General features: G+C 50.9%; 2 protein-coding genes across 9 annotated transcripts; one reads left to right on the forward strand and one right to left on the reverse strand.

Moving 5' to 3' along the window:
• Positions 1–185: 185 nt before the first annotated feature.
• Positions 186–5,021, reverse strand: ATRAID (all-trans retinoic acid induced differentiation factor). Of its 2 annotated transcripts, none has more exons than XM_005576312.4 (7): positions 4,902–5,021; positions 4,074–4,195; positions 1,978–2,049; positions 1,825–1,896; positions 1,616–1,737; positions 724–821; positions 186–500 (listed from the first exon to the last, which is right to left on the reverse strand). In XM_005576312.4, exons 1-7 carry the CDS (start codon positions 4,998–5,000, stop codon positions 396–398), a joined length of 690 nt encoding a protein of 229 aa, XP_005576369.3. In that variant the 5' UTR covers positions 5,001–5,021; the 3' UTR covers positions 186–395. The 2 variants fall into 2 exon arrangements, with proteins under 2 accessions (XP_005576369.3, XP_005576370.3); XM_005576313.5 differs by having other exon boundaries at positions 4,339–5,021.
• Positions 5,022–5,100: 79 nt separating this feature from the next.
• Positions 5,101–17,818, forward strand: SLC5A6 (solute carrier family 5 member 6). 7 transcript variants are annotated; one of them, XM_005576308.4, is made up of 17 exons: positions 5,101–5,348; positions 5,871–5,937; positions 9,649–10,181; positions 10,499–10,564; positions 10,904–10,955; positions 11,345–11,412; positions 11,913–12,067; positions 12,481–12,621; positions 12,822–12,951; positions 13,541–13,629; positions 14,072–14,184; positions 14,537–14,604; positions 15,328–15,414; positions 15,555–15,736; positions 15,958–16,061; positions 16,305–16,420; positions 16,835–17,818. In XM_005576308.4, exons 3-17 carry the CDS (start codon positions 9,789–9,791, stop codon positions 16,979–16,981), a joined length of 1,911 nt encoding a protein of 636 aa, XP_005576365.1. In that variant the 5' UTR covers positions 5,101–5,348; positions 5,871–5,937; positions 9,649–9,788; the 3' UTR covers positions 16,982–17,818. The 7 variants fall into 7 exon arrangements, with proteins under 7 accessions (XP_005576365.1, XP_005576363.1, XP_005576367.1 ...); XM_005576306.4 differs by lacking the exon at positions 5,101–5,348 and adding an exon at positions 5,399–5,633; XM_005576310.4 differs by lacking the exon at positions 5,101–5,348 and adding an exon at positions 5,399–5,469.
• Positions 17,819–18,111: the final 293 nt, after the last annotated feature.

Here is an 18,111-nt window from a genome sequence, read left to right on the forward strand (position 1 = left end):
GGCGTGAGGGGCGGTGCCGGGCACGTAAGGGGCGGGGTCGGCGAAGCCACTGGGAGTGAGCCCTCGTGGTCTCCGCACTGCAAAACCAGGGGGAACCTGAAAAAACCGGCTGCCATAAAGCAGTCCCTCCCACCCCAAGCAAGAAACACGTAAAGGCAGGGCGCCTTTCCTTAAAAAGAAAGAGAGAGGGAAAAAAAAGTGTTTATTATAGGCAACAACACAAATGGGAACTGGTATTTGTCTACACCGGGTGAGTGCAATTTTTCCTCTTCCAATGGCGGCCTCAACCTTGAGGTGAATCCACTGGCCAAAGATGCCTTTCTAGGAAGCAGAGCTCCCTGGCTGGGCTAAGATAGATCAGATCGATCTTAGGTCAATGGTAAGACCTATGTGGTTCATGAAGTCTTGGCTTTTCGGCGTTGGGTCCCCCAAAGCAGAATGGAGATGGATAGAGTGGTGGATCCCAGAATCCCAAAGAACATGAGCAGTGAGAACGAGCCCTGTGAACAACAGACCAAAAAACATCCCCATACAACGTTACACGGAGGGCCACATCCTAACACCTAATTCTTTCCTAATATACCTATCACCTCGTCTAGGGCAATTCTATAGTTTTCCCCCTATAGGTAATTTGTATTAGCTCCTGGTCTTGTGGATCTCCTTTCTGAGAAGACTTGCTCTATGCATTCCTTGTATCCCTAGATAGAAGGCCTAATTCCTCACCTGGCGCATACACTTGTATCCGTGGAAACCATCAGCACAAACACACTGCAAAAGACCTGGACCATCAGGTACACAAGATCCATTCTCAGGACACATTTCTGTGGGCCAGAGAGAAAGAGAGAACATCACTGCATACATCTCATTAGGCATATTTCTCAAATATCTATTTCAACTTAGAGTCTCTCAATCATTGCTAGGATAAAGGAAGAGGAAAGAAGATTACAGATAAAAACAGTAACAATAATGTCAGGCCTCTGAGCCCAAGCTAAGCCATCATATCCCCTGTGACCTGCACGTAAACATCCAGATGGCCTGAAGCAACTGAAGATCCACAAAGGTGAAAATAGCCTTAACTGATGACATTCCACCATTGATTTGTTTCTGCCCCACCCTAACTGATCAATGTACTTTGTAATCTCCCCCACCCTTAAGAAGGTTCTTTATAATTCTCCCTACCCTGAAGAAGGTTCTTTGTAATCTCCCCGACCCTTAAGAAGCTTCTTTGTAATTCTCCCCACCCTTGAGAATGTACTTTGGGAGATCCACCTCCTGCCTGCAAAACATTGCTCCTAACTCCACCGCCTATCCCAAAACCTGTAAGAACTAATGATAATCCCACCACCCTTTGCTGACTCTCTTTTCAGACTCAGCCCTGTGAGTCTGCGCCCAGGTGAAATAAAGCCTTGTTGCTCACACGAGCCTGTTTGGTGGTCTCTTTACACGGACACGTGTGAGACAAATAATATATCTTAAGATATCTTTTCTTTCAAAGGGGTTAGACCCCCAGAACTCTGAATGAAAGGCACTTAAGTAACTTTGTCTTTCTGATCTAAAGTGGAAAACACAAGGGAGAAAAGACAATTCCCAGAAGTTTGGAGGTAAGACAGCATACCTGGGTCCCCAGTGTTATTGCAAAGGTTCTTTTGCCCTTGACAGATTTGGTTGTCTATATAAGAGGTGATAGTATTCCAGGCATTAATTCCTCCAGGACAGTTGACATCTTGTGGCAGTATCCTAAAGAGAAATGTGGTCATAACATGCAAAGTTGCTAAACTCACAGCATCACCCTTCTTTGATTCTCTTCCCCATACCCTTACTCACAGAGTCTGGAGCTGAGTAAAGCCATGGAAAGTGTTGGCCAAGTCACCTTTGAGGGGGTTTGCTTGCAGGTCTCTGCAAAGCACACAATATTAGCACCTTCCCATCAACCTACACTATGTTAGCCTTTTGGGTGGGAGGCACCTAACTACTTACATGATGACAGTGGTATATGCCTGATGAAAGTTTGGACCAGGGTCCTCCAGAGAACAGTTCTGGAGATCCAGCCTGAGGAAATAAAGTAATCAATATAACTGTGTGTTCCTCTTTTTCTTCAACCACAGCACGGTTTGTATTTGACTACACAACCCCCTTTTCAGCTAATAATAATTGAACACAGCTGTGTTCAGAGTCACACACTAGGAGCTGTGGTAGACATTTTAATTCTGCATTATCCAATAGAATCACCATTTGCCACATGTAACTACTTAAATTTAAGTTAATATACCTTAGGCTGGGTGTAGTGGCTCACTCCTGTAATCCCAGCACTTAGGGAGGCCAAGCGGGGAGGATCATTTGAACCTAGGAATTTGAGACCAGCCTGGGCAATATGAGTGAGACCCTCACTCTATAGAGAAAAATTAATTTAACCAAAAAATTCAGTGTCTCATTTGCACTAGCCATATTTCAAGTGCAAATGGAATAACCACGTTAGTAGCTACTGTACTGGTTAGTACAGATATGGAACATTTTCTTTTTTCTTTCTTCAGACACAGTCTTGCTCTGTTGCCCAAGCTAGAGTGCAGTGGCATGATCTCGGCTCCCTGCAACCTCTGATTCCCAGTTTCAAGCAATTCTCCTGCCTCGGCCTCCTGAGTAGCTGGGATTACAGGCACGTGCCACCACGCCTGGCTAATTTTTGTATTTTTAGTAGAGACGGGGTTTCACCATGTTGGTCACGTTGGTCTCGAACTCCTGACCTCATGATCCGCCTGCCTTGGCTCCCAAAGTGCTGGGATTACAGGCGTGAGCCACCACGCCTGGCCCAGAACATTTTCATAATCACAGAAAGTTCTATTGGCCAGCACTGTTCTAATCGGTTATGCATCTATTGGGAGAAATCTGTGTTTCTTGTCTACATTAGTGAATCTCATATTACGATTTTCAGATCCACAGAAAGCCTTTAAATTAAAAAAAAAAAATGCAAGTCACATAAATGAAAGTTTTTTCCACATGCATTTTCTACCACAGATTGGTTGTAAACTGCTGGATCATGCCATATTATTTTTTTTCTTCAATATCAACTGCTATCCATTCCTTTATTCTGCAAATATTTACTGAGTCCCTACAAACTGCAAACACTGGGAGAATGTTAAAAAATATATAACACAGTATCTTAGCCTTTGAGTGGCTTACAATGTAGTTAGAGGAACAAGACCGCTGCCCAAAATAAAAGCACTGTAAACATTACAATATAAAAGAAACCACAGGATAGTGTATAAATATATTTGAGTGGACACTAAAGATTACAGAAAGTTTTTTAAGAAGGTATTACTGAATCGCTTGAACCCAGGAGGCAGAGGGTGCAGCACAGCGAGCCAAGATCACGCCATTGCACTCCAGTCTGGGCAACAAAAGCGAAACTCCATCTCAAAAAAATGAATAAATAATAATTAAAAAAAGGTATTACTCTGGAACTTAATAGTAGTAGGAAACAGTCACAAAAGATGTTGGAAATGAAGGATGGATATGTCCTAATTTGGTGGAGGAAGGCAATTTCAGGTATGGAGAGAGGCCTGAACAAAGATGGAATGCCATTGAGGGTAGGCAAATCTGGCTGGTGCGGACCATTATGGAGGTTTCAGTGGACAAGTAATTGGAAATAATGTTGGAAAAGGGGGTTGGGACTAGTGTATGGTAGTTAATGGTTTGAATTTTGTCCTGAGAGCAACAGTTACTAACTGTGGTATTAAAGCAAGAGAGTGATAATGAAAAATGTCGGTTTTCTGAAAGCTTAATATAGAGAGGTATTTAGGTAGATGAAGGAAAGAAGAGAATGGAAGCAAAACATTTTGAGTTTGAAGTAAGGGTGCACTCAGTAGGAAATGCTTAATAGGAAGCTACAGGTACTCACATGTACCTGGAGTGTGGAAAGGTAAAAAGACACTAAAGAGATCTAGTTTTGGTAGACATCTGCGTGATGGTTACAGCTGAAACCATAATAGGTGGATTCTTAAAATAATATAAGGGTAGAAAAGCAGCCAGACTAAGGAATGGCCTGTATCCAGTATCTAGGGATGTCTTCCCCTCACCCCAAGATGGTGCCCTTCTGATTCAGGCAGCAACGGGCATGCAGCATTAGTTCTCGTGTCGTTTTACAATAAAGGGCCACTTTTGACAAATTTTGCACACTCCCTGGACATTGAGTGCATATCTGCAGAAGAGAAAGAAACATTAGAACTCCAGAAAGAAAAGCCAAGAAAAGAACAAACGGCTATCAAGAATTAACTGCCAGTACACGTTTCCAGAATTCCTCTAACATGGGGCCGATAAATGGATAAATGGCTCGTGTCCTACCCTTGTAACAGGCTAGGCTAGGAGATGCCATGTCTTCCCCTAGAGTCCGGCGCCGAATCAGCTCTCCAGACTTTCAGTACCAGACATCAGCCAGGGAAGGTCCTCATCTCTGAAGATCACTATTCAAACATATTTATTATGCTCTCTGCAAAGACTTCTCAAGTCCCAGTTTGGCCTGGTTTAAAAGGACCGGAGGTAGATAAATAACTCATCAAGCATTACAAAACAAAGTACAGCCCTACCACTGCACGATATATGGTGTTCGGGCGTAGAGAGCTTTCACAAGAGCCAGAGGACCCGTCTGTAGAAATAACTTAAAGTTACTCAAAAATTAAGGGACGAGATCAAGTTTCACAGATCTTTGGAAGTTGGCAGGACTGGGGCGCCGAAAGCCTGCACGACGTAAGCACTCGGGAACAGGACCCGGCTGGGCAGGGTCGGAAAGGGTCAGGGACGAAATCAGAGCCGCAGGCCGGCCGAGGGGAAGGGGGAGCCGCGGGCGAGCGAGACGCACGGCTGGCGAGCGACCCTGCTTCAGCCCGACCTCAAACTTGCTTCTGTACCTCGGGTAGCGCCAGAGCCCTTTCCACGCCCAGAGCGAGGAGCAGGGCGGCAGCCCAGCGCACCAGAGTCGTAAGACTACCCGGGCCGTGAGGCGCCATTTTCCGCTCCCTTAGTTCTCCGGTGCTCACGCGACCCGGCCCCGCGGCCCCGCCCCGCAGCGCGTCAGGCCCTCTTCCCCGGGCGTGGCCTAAGCGACCCGGTCCATTCGCCCTGGGGCTGGCTGGGGGTTTCTCCTGCTCGCGGAGCTCTGCGCTGGTCTTCATGCGCCCCAGCCCTCTTTCGGGGACACTGGCTACCCCTTATTCCTTTTCCCCTTTAATGAAGGCGACCCCTGTCGCCGCGCGGCTTCCCAGAGCCGACTGCAGGCTCCCTCAGCCGGGTGTTCCCCGCGTCCGGAAGCCAAGGTCGCGCCTTCGAAGAGACTCGGGTTCCTCCATCCGCCCTCAGTAAACATGGCGGCGCAGCGAGCGGGGCGGGCAGGGGGCGGGCAGGGGGCGGGGCCCCCGCGGGTTCCCGGCCAGGGCGCAGCGGCCCGGCTCTGGCTACCCACGTGTGGAGACCGGGCAGGTGCGCCTGCAGAGCGTGAGACGGTGCAGAGAGGCCCCAGGGAGCGGCGTCTGAGCTGGGGCGGGGGCAAAGGGGCAAGGGGGCGGGGAGGGGCGGGGAGGGGCGGGGAGGGGCGGAGCGAGCCGGCCTCCGGCGTGGGACTGAGAAGATACGAAGTGTGCGCGGTAAGGTGGTGGTCTCCGCCGCGTAGAGGGAAGCGGGAAACCAGGAAAGAACGAGGGTGAGGGTGATGGAGGAGGGAAGGGCAAATCGCAGACTCCGGCGGAAGGGCAGGAGCCTGGATCGCCCCGGGCACGTAGTCCCCTTCACCTCAATCCTGATAGCGCGTAGCGTCCCGGAGCCTGGCGAGGAGGTAGGAGCGGGATAGACGCTTCCCTAATTCATTTTCTTTGCCTTCCCAGGAAAAGGGTGCGATGTTGATCTCAGGAAGCACAAAGGGATCTTCCTAGCCCGGACTAAACCACGGAGGTAAGGGAGTGCGTCGCTGCCCCAGGGTGGGCCAGCGCCCTGACTGAAGGACGCCAGGGGATCCCTGCTCCCGGAGTGACAGTGTTGGTTAGGGCCAGCCAAAAAGCTCCTTAATGCCAACCCAAGCGATCATCTCGAGTAGCCGACCCATGCTTCCCTTCCACATTCCCCCCATGGTGTCTGCCTGGAAGTTCCTGAAAGGTTTACGTTTAGCTCACTGGCAAGTTTTCTAAGGTGTTAGTAGCTAGTAGCGTTTTGAGGGCCCCTAAAGCCTTTCACACCTTGAGGAATTATAAGCTCCAGGATAGATTTTGAGGGAATCTTTTTGGAACAGTTAGTCTTGCAGTGGTCTCATTGCGTTTTGTAGGAGTCAGTATGATCCACTGCAGTGTGTGACCAAAGTGAGTTCAGGTTTTTTTTTTTTTTTTTTTTTTGGAGAAGGAGTCTCACTCTGTCGCCCAGGCTGGAGTGCAGGGGCACGATCTTGGCTCACTGCAAGCTCCGCGTCCCGGGTTCATGCCATTCTCCTGCCTCAACCTCCCGAGTAGCTGGGATTACAGGTGCCCGCCACCGCGCCCGGCTAAATTGTATTTTTAGTAGAGATGGGGTTTCACCGTGTTAGCCAGGATGGTCTTGATCTCCTGACCTCGTGATCCGCCCGCCTTGCCTCCCAAAGTGCTAGGATTACAAGTGTGAGCCACGGCGCCTGGCCGAGTTCGGGTTTTTAAAAGGGGTCCCACATCACGCATGTAATCCCAGCACTTCGGGAGGCCGAGGCAGGCGGATCATGAGGTCAGGAGTTTGAGATCAGCCTGGCCAATATGGTGAAGTCCCGTCTCTACTAAAAATACAAAAAAAAAAAAAAAAAAAAAAAATTAGCTGGGTGCGGTAGCACATGCCTGTAGTCCTAGCTACTCAGGAGACTGAGGCAGAAGAATCACTTGAACTCAGTATGAAGAGTAACATACTGAAGAACTCAGTATGAAGAGTATGCAGTGAGCCGAGATCGTGTCACTGCACTCCAGCCTGGGTGACAGAGTGAGACTCCGTCTCCAAAAAAAAAGGGGCATTCCCACAATCTGCTGTTTGTGCCTTAGTGTGTTATAGTTGTAGTGAAACAACAGCTAGCTCTTCCTCTTGGCCCCCCTCTTTCTGGAGAAATGTAAGTCCATAGGTTTGGATCAATGTAGAGTTTTTAGAAAACCATAGATCTGTTCTCAGAATCTGGTCTGTTGCTAGGTCAGGTTTTTCCTGTCTTCCCTGGGGCTCTCTCAGGCCATCCATGAGAATTCTCCATACATCATGCAAATAGAATTTTATCAGGAAGTCCCATCAGCAGAGTGTCTTTATTTCTGTACCTCCGTTTCCCACACTGGGACTTTCCTTCCTGTCTCTGGCCACCTACCTATCTATACCACTAACCCTATAGTGTTCTGTGTTCTTTGCACACAGCAGACATGTTTTCTCTTACTCCCCAGTGGTTCCCATCATCTCTATCATAGCAGCAAAAACTTGCCAAGGACAATGAGAAAACTCAGGGTGTTGCAATGTGCAAAGGCCCAAGGCATGTTTAGGTTAAACCAGAGTTTAAGCCTGTTGGGAATCTTGTAGACATGTGATCCAAGAGTTGCCAGCTCTTATTTTCCCTCTTTATTGGCCCCAAGAGGTTCAGAGTTCAGGTTTAGTCTGCATGAGGCCATATCTTGCCAGCCAGACAGTGTCTGCCCAAGAACACACTGTGGGAGAGCCGAAAGAGAGCCTAATCTTTCTCCTAGTGGGCAAAAGCAGAAGACACACTTTATGTTAGTCTGTCTCTTGATTAGTTGAAATCTAAACTATGTCCTGTGAATGACTGACTACAACACTGTGCTCCTGCCCTGGTTCTGGGAATAGTGAGGACAGGGCCGTTGGTGAACACCTGTCATAGCTGCAGACGGCACTGTTTCTTTCTCTCTTGTTTTGTACCGTGCTGCATAACCTTGAGCAAGTTATTTAATCTCTCAGTTTTCTTGTGATAACTGTAGAGTATTCATGTCTTAACCTGAAACATGCTGTTTTGAAAGCGTTAGCTTCATTATGTGTTACTACTAATGTTTATAAAGCACCTCACACACTGCTGGGTTACATAGCAGGTGTTCAACAAATGTTAACTGTTGTCATGTTAGGCTGTCTAACTACATGGCATTCTCTGGTGTTTTTCCCCCATACCAGTAAGTACCCCGGAGGATTGCCTCTGAAGATAATGCGATACACATGGAGAACAGACAGGGTGGATGGTGAATCCCTAGACCTGGGTTCTAATTTACACTCTAACAATAGTAGGCTCTGTGCTTTTGTTTGGAAAGGTCACTCGAACCATCTGAGCCTTAGTGTGTTTATCTGTGAAATGGTCAGTGGTGGGGAGTTGGTTGTAATAGTGGTATCCAAAGATTTAAGATTTTAAATACTATGATCCCTTCCCTCTTTCTCTGAGGATTATGGTGTATTCTTGGAGGATTAACATTTCTTGTGTAGGAGTTAGAAAATCAACTTTCAACTTTCCCATCTTTTCAGTTCCTTCATTCCAACTCCCTTCCGCACAGAGTGCCAAGAGTACTTTAGGCTGAAAGCCTAATCCATCTAGGAATGCTGTTGAATGTGAGCTCCCTCTTCCCTGTTCTGGAGCCTCTAGGGCTGAGTTGGAGTTTGGGGCCATAGGGTGATAGGGCCATTTGGAACATAGCGATTGGTTCCCTGAAGGGGCCAGAACAAATGACTGCTGAGCTTCACCCCACCCCCAGTTCCTGATCTCTCACCTCAGCTACTCATAGAGCCAGATCCTCAGCCTCTGCAGCTCCAGGCAACTCTGCCTCAGAACAGGGATTGCTTCTCCAGGTAGGTGTCTGTCCCCAGCAGGATGCAACCACTCTCTTTGGCTGGTCCCTTTGCCTCTCAGCTCCCTGGCTGGGTTGCTTCTCTCCAAAACGGAGAATCGTAACTCTGAAACCCTGACTCCAGCATGATGTCCTCTCACCTTTCCCGTCTCACTTTTGAATCCAGCCGCTCTTGCTGCATCTGCTGTTGACTGTGGTGTTGCAGGTAGAGGGGCTGAGAGGTGGGTGGCAGCGAGTGCTTATCTAGTGGTGTTGGGGAGAACCTTAAGAAAGGGGTTTGGAGTGGTTGGCCTAGGGATGCCTGAAATGGAGTCTGTGGCTGCCACAGAGGCAGTCTCACTGATGATCAGTTAGAAGGGTGACACTGGGGATCTCAGGAAGCGAGGGCTGAGGCCAGGGTCAGTAGGGGAAGCCCTGCTGCCATTAGTCTCCATGTTGTGTTTCCTGCTGGGCTGTGGCGCCAGGCTGGGCTCTGCTGGCTTAGTGTATTGTAGTGACTGGGTCTGTGCCTTCAAGTGGGGTCAGGAAATTTTGCAAAGAAACTTAGGCTAGAGTTTATTTTTCTTTTGGTACTCGGGTGGAGACCTAAGAAGGTTCTTGAATTTCACAGCTCTGCATACTCCAAGGTCCTGGCCAAGTTATATTGTCTCCTGGCTGTCTCACTCTGATGCTTCTCCCTCACTTCTGTCCCCTACCAAACCCATACCAGGGCCTCCAGACCTTGAAGGGCTACCCCTATGCTGACTGGTCCACTTCTGATGGCATGTGATGTACAAGGCCCAAGGGTGAATGGCTACCAAGGCAAGATAGGCCTCACTAAGAGCTAATTCCTTTGCAGCTCACCCTGGACAGTATCGTTCCGTGGAGGAAGACTGTGAGACTGTGGCTGGGAGCCAGATTGTAGCCACCCATCCGCCCCTGCCCTGCCCCAGAGCCCTGAAGCAGCAGCTGGCTGCAGATCACAGACACAGTGAGGATATGAGTGTAGGGGTGAGCACCTCAGCCCCCGTTTCCCCAACCTCGGGCACAAGCGTGAGCATGCCCGCCTTCTCCCTCGTGGACTACGTGGTGTTCGTCCTGCTGCTGGTTCTCTCTCTTGCCATTGGGCTCTACCATGCTTGTCGTGGCTGGGGCCGGCATACTGTTGGTGAGCTGCTGATGGCGAACCGCAAAATGGGCTGCCTTCCGGTGGCACTGTCCCTGCTGGCCACCTTCCAGTCAGCCGTGGCCATCCTGGGTGTGCCGTCAGAGATCTACCGATTTGGGACCCAGTATTGGTTCCTGGGCTGCTGCTACTTTCTGGGGCTGCTCATACCTGCACACATCTTCATCCCCGTTTTCTACCGCCTGCATCTCACCAGTGCCTATGAGGTGAGCAGGGACGGAAGGGAGAAGCACGTGGGACACTGGGGTTGGAGTGGAGAGGAGGAACAGGGACATAGGAAGGACCTGGGACCCTAGACCTCCTCCACCTAATGAGAGGGACAGAAAACTCGGTTGTGTGTTTGTAATTCTTTCTCAGTGATGTCAGGAGTAGGGGCAGGATTGGAGAGGAGGGTGCTGTGCCGAGTGGGACTCAGAGTGGGTATGGGTTGGATATTCCCTCATGTTCCTGAGCGTCTTGAGGGAAGTTGTGTGTGAGTTGTCGGGGTGAAGTCAGGAGGAAAATCTTTTTTCTGTATACCCAGTACCTGGAGCTTCGATTCAATAAAACTGTTCGAGTGTGTGGAACTGTGACTTTCATCTTTCAGATGGTAAGCAGAATGAGGCTAGAAACCGAGCCTGGGGCATGTTGGGGGACCTGAACCCAAGTGTGCTGCGGGAATTGGAGTCTCCCCTGCTCTCAGACTGGCAGGATTGAAATTCTTGCTAGAGGGTCAGCATCTATGAGGCCCCCAGAGGCATCCTGCTGCCCATGCCTTCTAATTCCAGCACAGATACTATGGTGGCAGCAAGCCAGAATTTGAGAGAAGGAAGAGGGAAGTGAGCCTAGGTGAGGGGAAGCCATGGGCATATTGGCACTGAGGCCCATCTTTCTTCCTCTCTCTTCCCACCCTCCTCCTGCCCCCTCACATTTTTTCCACATGCAACAGGTGATCTACATGGGAGTTGTGCTCTATGCTCCGTCATTGGCTCTCAATGCAGGTGAGGAGTCACAGCGCCCCTGGCTTTCAGCCATGGCAGGCTAGGAAAGCACCTTTGGGAGAGGCAGATGGAGGAGCGTGTACGGAAAAGAACCTGACCTTGGATGGGGAATTAATTCACTGCTTGGGCCCTTGGGTGGGTCTCTACCAGGGGAAGGCTTGGTCCACCTCTATTGAAAGCTAGTAACGTGTTACCATGCCTATCCAAACTGGTTAATCAGCACCTTTTGATGGAGCTCTGCAAACAATTTTTTCCATTGTGGTGAATGATTTATTTCATTGTTAATGACCAAATGCTTTATCTCTGTGGCATGACACGATTGCCCTACCAGGGCTTCTCCCCTGGGGAACCCTTTTCCAGGGATAAAAATGTGGCTTCTATGCTTACAGTGACTGGCTTTGATCTGTGGCTGTCCGTGCTGGCCCTAGGCATTGTCTGTACCATCTATACAGCTCTGGTAAGTGCAGTAAGCCCTGGTGAGGGGAGGGGAAGGGATGAAGTAAGGAGGGGAGATGGGAAGAGAAGGAAAAGAAGAGATAAGCTGAGAATATAGGTGAGAATATAGGTGAAATTCTAGGGTGGTAAGAAATAGGATTTAGCAGTGGGGGTGGTATGTGAAGGTAGAGGATGGGATGGGAATGATGTCAACAGGGTCACAGCAATTACGTGCCTAACGGCAGGAGAGTCCCCTCACTGGTAGCATGTCCTTAGAGCGGATGGTTTCAGGAGTGTCCAAGGGAGAGAATATAGTCATGGGTTCTTAGCTTCTGTTTCTGGTTGGGTCAGTAAAGCCCCTTCCTCATCTCTCTTTTATACTTAACACCAGAGATAGAAACTAAAAACTGGCTTCCGGCTGCAAAAAGCCTAAAACAAAACAAAATGGAACAACAATAAGGCGGGTTGGACGAGCTGGGTTTAGAAGGCCTCTGTGGCAGGTTTGCTGTGCTTTCCTTGCAGGGTGGGCTGAAGGCCGTCATCTGGACAGATGTGTTCCAGACAGTGGTCATGTTCCTTGGGCAGCTGGCAGTTATCACCGTGGGGTCAGCCAAGGTGGGCGGCTTGGGGCATGTGTGGGCTGTGGCTTCCCAGCACGGCCGCATCTCTGGGTTTGAGTAAGTATACCCCTACTCCTGGCTGGGGTCTGCAGTGCCTGGGCGCTGAGCCCATCCTAGAGGGCTCAGGGCTATAGTAAGCAGAGTGCAAACTGGGAAGCCTAAGGTGTAACAGCAGACAGCGGGAAACTGGTCCTGCAGAGAGGGAGGGTGATTACAGGTGCTCGGCTAGTGTTTATGGAGAGTCAGGACATTACCTGGGATGAGTACCTGGAACGAGGCTGGGGTGGAAGAATGGAGCCTCCCTCTAACTGGCTGTGCTGTCTCTTGAGTGCACCCAGCTTCTTGCCTTCAGTCATCCCCTTGGCCCTAGCAGTGGTGTCTCCTGTCCTGTCACTGACTCCTGTTGCCAAGAGGGCAGGAAGGCTATATCTCTGGGGCTTTGCACAATGACTGGGTGGTGTCTGTTACAGGTTGAATCCGGACCCCTTTGTGCGGCACACCTTCTGGACCTTGGCCATCGGGGGTGTCTTCATGATGCTCTCCTTATACGGGGTGAACCAGGCTCAGGTGCAGCGGTACCTCAGTTCCCGCACGGAGAAGGCTGCTATGCTGTGAGTGCAGCGACAGGAAGGGAGCAGAGCAAGGTCTAGGGGAAGGGGTTCCCCAGAGATAATTGGGGTGGGGCAGGATGCCAGAGTACATACATATCCACTGTGTTCAGGATGTGGGTCTCCTTTCTGGAGGTCAGGGGCACATGCCTGAGGGCGTCTGTTAATGCCGGCTCTCCTCCTGGCACCGACATCTTTTGCAGCTCCTGTTATGCAGTGTTCCCCTTCCAGCAGGTGTCCCTCTGCGTGGGCAGCCTCATTGGCCTGGTCATGTTCACGTATTACCAGGAGTATCCCATGAGCATTCAGCAGGCTCAGGCAGCCCCAGACCAGGTGAGAAGGCCCTGTCCTGTTCCCTTGAGGGCAGGCCTGGCCCCACAACGGGAGTGTCTAGGTAGGAAAGGACTGACTATAGAAAGGACTCCCACCCTGGGTGGGAAATGATTGTAAAATCCTTTCCCACTCTAAGATGCTAGGAATCTAGCATGTGAGGATCCTGGTCCCTAGCGTCTAACCACAGTGCTCATCCTACTGGGGTGAGGACCTACCCTTACTGACTCCCCACTGGGCTCCATGTGCTCTGCTGGGAGCTGTCACATACCTGGTCTCACCTAACCTCTAACAGCCTCATTTCACAGAGGAGAAAACAGACTCAATGAGGTAGTCAGTAAGCAGAAGTTACACTGGTAGCCAGAAACAGAGCTGCGGGCGAATTGTGTCATTCCCTCTGTAGAGCCCATTTTCTCTCCACTTAATGTGTAGACACTTGGGTCAGCAGAGATGCCCCAGGCCCTGGCTTCCCTTCTAACGTACCCAGTCTCAATAGACTCGCTGGTGCACATGCAAAGGGAGCTTCTCTGCAGAGCCGGCCCTGGGAAGGCCCCTCTCTGATGACTGCTCTGCACCTCCGCTCTGCTTGCAGTTCGTCCTGTACTTTGTGATGGATATCCTGAAAGGCCTGCCGGGCCTGCCAGGGCTCTTCATTGCCTGCCTCTTCAGCGGCTCCCTCAGGTACCCCCTTTGACCATTTCCCTCAGACCTGGTGCACCTGACCCCTGTTGGGTACAAGGTGATGGGTGGAGTGGGGTGGTGGCGGGCGGGGAGTCCCAGTCACAGTGAGTCTCTCACTGTGTCTGTCCCATCTGTGTGGATGACAAGGGATAGCTCATCTTTGTAGGCCAGAGCACATTTTCTCTTAAGAGATACCCCTGTTTTGGTTAAGAGTTCTTTTGTGGTACCAGAAATTGATCTGCTCAAATGAAACCCATATCCACATTCAAAAAAGGACTGTGTCCTTGCCTTCCAGGCCCGCTCTGAGGTGGTGTCAAGTCCAACTATGAGGAGGTTTCTTGGTGGTACCTGTCATCTCCCCTTTAGGATACCATTTCCTCCACAGAGTCCCACAGAGCTGACAATTTTGCCTCGCTCAACTTCTCATCCTCTTCTTTTTCAGCACTATATCCTCTGCTTTTAATTCATTGGCAACTGTTACGATGGAAGACCTGATTCGACCTTGGTTCCCTGAGTTCTCTGAAGCCCGGGCCATCATGCTTTCCAGAGGCCTCGGTGGGGTTATGCTTCCTCATCTCTTCAGTCTGGGTCTTTCTAAGCTACACCCTGACCACTGTCATCAGTCTGCTGTAAAACACCCGCTTTATTCGGGGCTCAGCACTTGCCTAACGAGGCACACAACCTTCCCTGCATGCATGGTTGTTTACATCTCAAGGCATGTCCTAGGGAGGTTTCTGAGTCACATAGGAGTGAGGACTTGGTGGGAGGAAGCTGCAGCATGATGTAATATGCCTTTTGTGTCAAAGGAGACAGAGATGGTAGTTTGGCTGCGTAGGGAGCCTTGCTTTATTCCATTGCTTGTGTTAACTCACACCTTCTTGTTTCCTCTCCTCTCCTTTACCCCCAGCCTTTGGCTATGGGCTACTTTGTCTAGGAATGGCCTATATTTCCTCCCAGATGGGACCTGTGCTGCAGGTAATAACTGTAGAGGGTAGGAAGCGATTTTAAGGGAGAGAAGGGATTGATTGAAACAGGAAGTTGAGAAGGGCAGCTATATTGAGGGGAATGACCGGGGGCCAGGTGTAAGAGATTCCCCTTTGATGGACCATCTTTACTGTGAACAGACTTCCAAGCAGCCAGAGGACCCAGGGTCATTCCTGGGATATTGTAGGCCAAGAGAGAGCCTCAGAGGAGAACCCAAAACACATCCCTCTCCATCAGCCCCCCATCAGCCTTTCCTGCCCTCTAGAGTCTTTTTTTTTTTTTTTTGAGATGGAGTCTCATTCTGTTGCTCAGGCTGGAGTGCAGTGGTGCGATCTCGGCTGACTGCAACCTCCGCCTCCTGGGTTCAAGCGATTCTCCTGTCTCAGCCTCCCAAGTAGCTGAGGGACTATAGACATGTGCCAGCATGTCTGTATAATTTTTGTATTTTTAGTAGAGATGGGGTTTTACCATGTTGGCCAGGCTAGTCTCGAACTCCTGACCTTAGGTGATCCTCCCGTCTCGGCCTCCCAAACTGCTGGAATGATAGGCGTGAGCCACTGCCCAGCAACCTCTGGAGTTCTGATTGTTCCCATAGAAGAGATAGATCTGATGAGTGGGGCTCCAAGGCCATGGCGGGTGGCTGTGCTCTATGGTAAGTATGGGCATTTCTGAGTCTGTATTCTTTTTTATTTTCTTCTTGCCCGGTCCTCCTAGGCAGCAATCAGCATCTTTGGCATGGTTGGGGGACCGCTGCTGGGACTCTTTTGCCTTGGAATGTTCTTTCCGTGTGCCAACCCTCCTGTGAGTGATGCATCTGGACCCACAGTCATGTGTAGTGGGATGGGCCTGTGGGTTGGCAGGGCTCTCACCAGGAGACCTGAGGACTGCTGCGAGGGCTGGCAGGGCTGGCCTTGTGACAGGCGTGCACCGTGTCTCTTCAGGGTGCTATTGTGGGCCTGTTGTCTGGACTTGTCATGGCCTTCTGGATTGGCATCGGGAGCATCGTGACCAGCATGGGCTCCAGCATGCCACCCTCTTCCACTAATGGGTCCAACTTCTCCCTGCCCACCAATCTAACCGTTGCCACTGCGACCACACTGATGCCCTTGACTACCGTCTCCAAGTAAGGCAGGGCTTGCTGTCTTTCCCCTTGTTTTCTCAAAGCCCTCCTTTGAGTTTGAGGGCTTTCACAGGGGTCTGCTAAGGGATGGGCCACCAGAGGCTCCAGGGAAATGTTGGGTATTGGGTCCCAAGACCCTGGGACCATGCGGGCAAGGAGAAACTGGTGCCCAAGGAATGCCCTGCCAATGAATTGCTAATTGTCTTCCCCTCTGCTCTTCCCAGGCCTACAGGGCTGCGGCGGTTCTATTCCTTGTCCTACTTATGGTACAGCGCTCACAACTCCACCACAGTCATTGTGGTGGGCCTGATTGTCAGTCTACTCACTGGTGAGGGTGTGGGATTGCGGTGCAGACGAGCACCGAGGGGTTAACAGAGGGCCCTAAGGGACTCTACCATCTACGGAGAAATGTTCCTGCCCTCTGAGCTTTTGGGTGTCAGTAGCTGTCAGGCTTTTCCACTGGGATGTAGGATGTGGGTGGGGGCTGGGGTATCTGGGGGCCAAGGGAGGACATGGGGCCCGCTGCTGTGGATGGTTCCACGCAGAGACTCAGAAGCACGTTTCCCTTCAGGGAGAATGCGAGGCCGGTCCCTGAACCCTGCGACCATTTACCCAGTGTTGCCGAAGCTCCTGGCCCTCTTGCCCTTGTCCTGGCAGAAGCGGCTCCACTGCAGGAGCTATGGCCAGGTAGCACCTAATGTCCAAGTGACCCCTCCCATCCCTCTGCAGATGCCACTGACTCTTCTACCCCTTCTACCCCTTCTCTCTGCTCCTGCCCCCGGTGCCCCTCTCAGGATCAGCTAAGCCTAGGCTGTCCCCACACAGCTGTCTCAGGTTCTACCCACAGGGCTGCCCTCCCTTGGTGGGGCAGAAGGATCTCAGGGCTCAGGGGAGCTCAGCCCCGGCCTGGGCTGGTCAGCTCCCCTCCCCAGCCCACTCTGTGCTCCCCACTGTGCTGTGCTCTCCCTTTTTTCCCCCCATTCTCCCTCCCACACCCAGCCTTGCTGGGCTGCCTTCTAGCGGGGACGTTTTCTGTGTGAATCCTGTCACCACCTGTCATCCATCTTCACCAGTTCCACCCCTTTGGCTTTGTGTTTGTAGGACCACCTCGTGGACACCGGCGTGTTTCCCGAGAAGCCGAGGAATGGTGTGCTGGGGGACAGCAGAGACAAGGAGCCCATGGCCCTGGATGACACAGCTTATCAGGGGAGCAGCTCCACCTGCATCCTCCAGGAGACCTCCCTGTGATGTTGACTCAGGACCCTGCCTCTGTCCTCACTGTGCCAGGCCATAGCCAGAGGCCACCCTGTAGTACAGCGATGAGTCTTGATGTGTTCTGCAGGGACAGGTCTGGATGATCTAGCTCGTACCAAAGGACCTTGTTCTTCCCTGCAGGAGAAGCTGTCACATCTCGAGCTGTGAGGCACCGTTTCTCTCTCGCTTGCCAATCTTTTTGTAAAGGATGAGGCTCGTAGGGAGCAGGATCATGCCAGAAATAGAGATAGAAGTGCATCCTCTGGGAAAAAGATAATGACTTCTGATTCAACATAGCCAGAGTCCTTTGAAGTAAATGGCTAGAAACAGCACTCTGGTTATAACTGCCCCAGGGCCCGATTCAGGACTGACTCTCCACCATAAAACTGAAAGCTGCTTCCCTTGTAGTCAGTCTGCATCTCAGTACCAGTTCTGCCAGCCACAGTGAGCCCGTTACTACTTTCACATTGTCTGTGACACTCAAGCCCCTCTCATTTTTATCTGTCTACCTCCATTCTGAAGAGGGAGGTTTTGGTGTCCCTGGGCCTCTGGGAATAGAAGGTCCATTTGTCTCCTTTGTGTAGAGCAAGCAAGTTTTCTGCCTCACTTTCTCCGTCCTCCACCTCTGAGATGGACACTTAGAGACAGGGCAAATGTGGGTCCAAGAAACCAGGGCCATGACCGGGTCCACTGTGGAGCAGCCATCTATCTCCCCGACTCCTGAGCCAGGCTGCCGTGGTGTCATTTCTGTCATCTGTGCTCCGTTTCCTTTTGGAGTTTCTTCCCCACATATCTATTCCTGGGGAATAAAAACTACCATTGGACCTAGAATTTGGGCTCCTGTACTGTCTCCACCTGCTCTTGTCCACCCCACTGCATCCCCTGGTGAGGATAAGGAGTCCCATCCTATGTACAGGTCACCTTCCTGTGCTCAGGAGGGGGGCTGCGGCTTCAAGTCTCTGCTGTCCCCGTGTCTGCAGGGGACAGCGTTGTGCTCACCAGGGTGGAAGATACACACCCTCTCCTAAGGCTTCTCATCCCCTGGGGCTTACTTAGTCACTCCCTTCTCCGGCCCCACTTTCCCTTTGCCAGAACCTTTTGCTCTCAGATTTTTACTTTTGGAA

This window comes from Macaca fascicularis, chromosome 13 (assembly GCF_037993035.2).
Source record: "Macaca fascicularis isolate 582-1 chromosome 13, T2T-MFA8v1.1".
Classification (NCBI taxonomy): Eukaryota; Metazoa; Chordata; class Mammalia; order Primates; family Cercopithecidae; genus Macaca; species Macaca fascicularis.